At 41.3% G+C, this 6,352-nt stretch overlaps 1 protein-coding gene across 2 annotated transcripts in view; it reads left to right on the forward strand.

Moving 5' to 3' along the window:
- PTBP1 (polypyrimidine tract binding protein 1) overlaps nt 1–3,327 on the forward strand; it is a 45,996-nt gene extending 42,669 nt beyond the window's left edge. The window contains exon 15 of one of the 2 annotated variants that reach the window (XM_032783958.2): nt 83–3,327. In XM_032783958.2, coding sequence (XP_032639849.1) covers nt 83–215 — 133 coding nt within the window. In that variant the 3' untranslated portion in view covers nt 216–3,327. The remainder of the gene's footprint in view (nt 1–82) is intronic. The other variant, XM_032784031.2, reaches the window with a different exon arrangement.
- Nucleotides 3,328–6,352: the final 3,025 nt, after the last annotated feature.

A 6,352-nucleotide genomic window follows, 5' to 3' on the forward strand; every position in this document is an offset into this window, starting at 1 on the left:
AGAAAACTTCTATTGAGTCAGCAAGAGTGAGGCTATACAGATACAGTACCAAACATGACTTAAAACTGACTTGTCTTGGCAGGAAGGACCGTAAGATGGCTCTAATCCAGATGGGCTCTGTGGAAGAAGCCATTCAGTCACTCATTGAGCTCCATAATCATGACCTTGGTGAGAATCACCACCTGCGTGTGTCCTTCTCAAAGTCCACCATTTAAAGCTTTGGAAGGCATGAGACAGAATGGACCTGACTAAAACCTCATGGGTTCAGCCCTGACCTTAAAGGGCTGAATGCTAGGAGACAACTTCCATCATTCCAGAAAAAAAAAAGCCACTTTAAAAATGCAGCTGAAGTGACCTTAAAGACCAGAGATTTTATTTTTTTAAAGAGAAATCAGTTTACCGGTTTTTAAAAAAATTAAATCTAATTCATATTGCTAACCTTGCAGTGATGGGATAACAATCTTGATGGCTGTTCAGACAAAAAAATCACAAGTTAAAGTTTACACTTTGGAAACTGCTCTGGGAATTTTCCTCTTCTTCCCTCCGTCACGTCCCTCTCAAAAAAAAATAAAATAAAATAAAACAAAAACAAACCCCCCACAAAAACTGATCCTAACAAGCTTATCAGGATTCACATTGATGCCTTTTTTATTTTCTTTACCCATGCAAGCCTTGGAAGACCCAGAAACCACTGTGTGAATTCACATTAGCGCCTTTGAGTCAGGATCTTGGGAAGTACATGGTGTGCGGGAGATCCTAACCCACCCAGTGCAAAGGGTTTTAGGGTAATGTTTTCTAAGCTGTGCATCTGCTATCCTGTGCCTTAAATTCTTTTTATTGGGGGAAGATCATCATCTGAACTGTTACGATTAGATTGGGGGGGGTTGAGGAGAACAAGTGAGTTCTGGTTGTTGGATCAACTCGTAATGAAGGACAAGTAAAGCTGGCAGAGTGGATAAAGAAAATATTGGGCTTTAATTCCTTAGGCAATTGATTGTCCCACTGTCCATGAAATGTCTAATAATCTGCATAGTATCATGTATCTTCTTGCCACTTTTCTAGTCCTCGTGTGGTTTTATCTCCATCTCTATACTCTTCTAGGTGGGAGTTAATTATGCTTGGTTTATTTCATTCAAACTAAGCAGAAAGGTCTGCATGGGGAAACATTCCTATGGCCTCATTATATTCCAATGTTGGTAGCAAGGTGACAGGCTCCCTCTTCACAAGAGCCTTGATCAAGCTATAAAATTAACCACTGTTGGAAACTTGTGAAGAAAACAAATCAGTATGAGCTTCTCTGAATTGTACATAAATCTAAACACTTGACTAGGATTTGAAGAATTTTTGGCTATCCCGTGGTTAGAAAGACATTCATCTGTGTCACCTTCATGCCCCTGATTTGACAATTAACAAGACCAGTGTAGCTCCACCGTCATTCTTGTAGCTTGTCTTCAGCGTTTGAGCTTTTGTTTTAATCCTTGTATTATACTTTTTGATGCAGTTGCTGTCATCTGTACCTAGCAATATTTCCAGTTGACCAAATATTCTAATCTCTTTATATGCAAAAGAAATAGTTTAAGTAACTTTTTTATAGATCAATAAGATATAAACGTAATCTAAATTTACTCCTTTTGTTGGTATTACCCTTGTATACTGTACTTATTTTATTCTTCTTTTGTAATTGAAACTGTAGGGCAGGAATTTAGTTTCAGGCTGAGGTCATGACTGAGGACGAGTAATGTAATGAAACAAATACAACATGTTAAGCTAAGCAGAGCTTTTTTAAAAAGCGAAAGGTGTTCAAAGTAGCGATTACGACTGAGTAAATGGACCAGGCTAAAGTTTTTTTTACTTTTTTTTAAACCTATAAGCCCAGATCTTTTTAAGTTATAGGAAGGAAATTTGTTAAAAGTAGTAGAATGCGGCAAGTTGGTTTTTTCCCAAATGACAAAACCATTGTTAAACTGAAATACCATTCCTCTGGCTTAACAATTCTTTCCCGTGCCGTTCTGCCTTCTATTTTGTATAATCCGATGTTGCCTTACATTTCCCTTTAACATGCAACCTGTGTGGATGCAAAAATAACAATAATCTTATACTTTTTCAGGGTTTTTCTGCAAATAGTGGACCAAAGTTTGTTTTTTAATTGTCTCTCTCTGTGTTGCAAGTTGTTTTCCTTGCCTAGCATGGAAGCTCCTGACTTGCCTGTCACTGAGGGGCTGGAAAAGTCTTAACCTTTCTTAGTTCCTCTCTGAGCTCTTGTGGTTGTGAACTATGCTGGAGAAGTGTGTGATGTCTGAGTGAGGGTTCAGCTTGGGTTGCTGGCATGAGCTTGGTAGTACTGGCCTGCCTTATTTCCATCTTCTCCTTGCTTGTGGCTGAAAGGAGTTTGAAGCCATCTTAAATGAAACAATAGTGTGGCCCACAATTTTGAGCTGAAAAAGGACTCAGCTAACAAGTAGATGCCGGCTCCAGTTACCATAGATCCTTATAAGCTTGTTACAGAAAAGTCTTATCTCCTTATCTGAAAAGCACCAGATTTTCTTGGCCAGCATCTTGCACTCAATAGCGCAAATTAACAATCATTCTAGTCATTGCTATCAACCAGAGTTAATTTGCTTCATCTCCCTTTCCTCAGATCAAAAACAGTAAAACAATTTCCCTTGTAGCTAGGGGACACTAGCTATTGAATGTGTACCCTTGAAAACGCCACAGGCAGCATTCTACCTTGAAGAGAGATCCATGCGCAACCCAAGTGGAACAGCTGCAGTTCAATTTTTAAATGCATTCAATCAACCTCACCCAAGAAACTGGGAAGAGGCTTATTGGAATGAAACCTGTTTGCTGGCTGCTAACATTGGATCGATCGGTCAGCAAACAGACTATATATTTTGTAAGATGCAAGCAAATGAATTGAGGTGACCCCAGAACCCAGATAACTGTGGGTTTATCCTTTGGATCCCTATGTTTGCATGTAAAGAATGAGTAACAAAAGGGTGTAAATATTTATAATTTTTTTATACCTGTTGTAAGACATGAGGGGGCAGCAAAACCCAGTTTTTTATGGTGAACAGATGTATTGTATATTTTGATAACAGCTATTACAGGTTCAGTATTGTGGGAGGGTGACCACATATAACATCAAAATTCCATTGCCTCTTTCAAAGAATGTTTGTAATGCAAAAAGAATTGAAATTAAAACTATTTTATAACAAACTTTGTACCTTTCTGTAGATCTATTATTTACTGTTCAGATTGTAGAAAGCAGTTATTGGTCAGTCTGTACTTGTGCTTTCAATAAATTTCTTCTGTATTCTTTGCTTCTGATTTTCCTATCTTTTTATTGTGCTTTTTTTGTTTTTGCTTCTGATTTTTCCTTCTAACGTAATTTCAGCTGCCTCATTTTATATAACTTTGACTTTCGCATACCTCTGGGCTGGCGGAGTGTTTACATTAGCATCTTTGACTACACTGAGCAAAGGGTGATAATGAGAGACAGATTAAGAACCAGAAAGGATGAATATAGCACACTTAAATAATCCACTCCAAACTCTTCACACTCCAGCCCTTCCATGTTTGAAGGGGTGAAGTTCAGAGGTATGAGGATACAGGGTCCTTAACTGATGCTCTGCCTCTGTCAACATTCCAACACTTCTTACTTCATGTTCCTAAACTTTCCATATACTCTGGCTAATATCCATGGAATAACCTAACCTTCAAGTTAAACGTAATACCCTTTGCATTATTCTGCTCTGGAGATGTCTAAACTTTTGGTTAGCTTGATATCAAAGCAGTGAGTGATCCACAGCCTGTGTTCTTGTCTCTAACCCAGTGAGACTCCTGTTCCAGTCACACCAATGTAGCACATTTTCAGAGGTAATACGAGAGATGCTCTTGATGGTTGCATGTGATTTCAGCGTGCACCTGCACGGACAGCCAATATTCTGTGTCTCTGTGTTGATTATGAGAATACAGATAAGAATTTGTTTCTTGAACAACTCAGTGAATTAACAGTTCTGGATTACCAAAGGTAAACCTTAACCAATTCATCTGGAGATGTAAGGATATACAGTGAAAAACATTATTTATTTCTCTTTTGTTGAGTTTACATCTCATTAATGTTAGTGAATTTCCCAGAGGAAGCTGTGGTAACCCAAACACTTAAAACTAGACCATACTCAAAGCTGTGTTGCTATATCGTGGGCAAAATGGGTATTCTCATTTCTATGGAAGTGTGATGGGTGGCTGCTCCATTAATACATCTCACCTAAGTTCTTTAACAATCCCTGGACTCTCAATACAGTGACAGTGAAGTGCTTGAGAAAAACATGCTTTGCATTCTTTTTATTCATAGGTTCAGTACTGTAAACCGCCAGAGACTTGTCACTGCTGCTGTTGTCCATAACAGGAAGGAAGTGTTGGGTGCAGCATGAGGGGGCTGCATTGTTGTGCACTGGGCCTAATAAGTGATGAAAACCCAGTTGCGTTTGACTAAACAGTCCCCAGGGGGAATAAGGATGGTAGAAGATAAGCTCATTGAACTAGGTTCAAAATATGAATTTGGGTCTCTGCAGTTTAACTGTTTTTAGAGGAGGGTTAATGAACATTAGCATTATTCCTTCCTGTGTCTGTTCTGTAGAGAGATCAGTAAGACCAGCCTCCAGGGTTGCAAAGCTGACATTTCAGGAGCTTTAAATGTCTGATAGAAGAGAGAGATCTCCCATGCCCAGGTGTCATGGGATTTTCAGTAGCCTCATTCCCCCACCTGGACTCATGCTGAAGTGGATGTGTCACCCACAAGAACCAGTGAGCTTATCACTATTCATGGAAGTAGTGTGCAAGAGAAGTTCCTGTCCATGAGGGGGTTACCAGGGCTGTAGCCCAGTGCCAAATGTCAGATTTAGTTAGACAAAACTATTCTATGTAGTGACTTCAGGCAGAGTGGATTCTCTATCCTTGCCGTCAAGTTTCCAGATGGTAAAACTGTCTCCATTACTGTCAGTAAGTCCATTATGACCTAACCTTCGCTGTAGAAGAAGAAAGTGTTCCTCAATAGCAAATGCAGCAGAGCTGCTGTGCCCAGGTAATTCCAATATTATTCAACCCAAGCTGAGTAAATTGTGGCTGTGGTACAGACACACACTTCTGGCCCTCAGACCACACCTGTGCTGCAGCAGGCACATATAAGCCCCCCAAGGGGTCCTGCTTTGTCCTGAAAAGTTTTTTTTCTCATTTTAGTTCTTCCTTCCAGTCAGTATTTCTAGAGGGCCATTCTGCTGTGCTGTAAACCTGCCAGCCACCCTCTGCAATGTCTTGTTGGTCTGAGGCCTGTGTTGTTAGGGGATCCCCCTTTTCAGAAAATGTCCCTGAAAGGGACTGTGACTGCCTAGGAGGGGAGGAATCAGGGCTTGTCCTGCATTCCTGTCCTGTCAGCCTTGCACCGTAATGAATTGCTAATTATCAGCTGTCTGGTGCAGTAATTATGCCCTCCCAGATCTGCCACTCTGGGCAAAGCAAATATGGATTGAAGGGAAAGGCAGGAGCGTACAGTTGGGACCACATCTCCATGGAGACGGCTGCGGCTGTCAGAATGGGTGTATCCTGAGCTCCCAGCAGCTATTCCATCTTATTCCTACACACAGTTCCTGTCTCTCCCTACATGTATAGCTAAGCAGCCTGGCTCGTTGCCATGGAAACTCCTTGGCTGGGGGCCCAGCGCATACACAGCTTCACAATGCAGAGAGCTGGGCCTGGAGGGTGCTTTTAAAGGGCCGTTTACTGATGTTTATGTAGTTGGTGGTAGTTACCTGGCACCAGCTTGACGGGTGGTCTGTCCAAAGAGGTTGCTGAGGGATGCTGGTCTAGTGGAGGGTAGGAAAGGCAAAGGGGACAAGACATTAACTTGAGAACAGATGTGCATTCTGGTCTGGGCATAAACCCATGTGTATCTATATGATGGGAGTTTCTATTCTAGGTTTGCTTCTAACCTCTAGAATTAGCTGTTTTTCCTATTCACATGCTCTTCACTGGACTGTCACTCCACCTGTAATAAGCGCCACTAGTCTCTTGTGAGTCTTAGGTTGCTGAGAGTCTAAAAAGAGCTCTGACTCCTGCATCTGCCAGGTGAGACTCCCAACACACACGCTGCCCAGGTGAAGTATAAGACCAGGTGTGACTAAGGCTGAGAGAGATGAGGGAAAGCATGTGAGAGTTGCCACACACATGCGGTTTGTGCTAAAGCTTTGATCTAACCAGTTGCACAATCCAAAAGGTGCAATCTCCTCTGACCATCTTGTGGTGGGCATCTCTCTCCCTGCAGTCTGAATAAACTTCACAATCAAGCACTAGTGGG

The sequence above is a fragment of the Chelonoidis abingdonii genome, chromosome 11, assembly GCF_003597395.2.
Source record: "Chelonoidis abingdonii isolate Lonesome George chromosome 11, CheloAbing_2.0, whole genome shotgun sequence".
Taxonomy (NCBI): domain Eukaryota; kingdom Metazoa; phylum Chordata; order Testudines; family Testudinidae; genus Chelonoidis; species Chelonoidis abingdonii.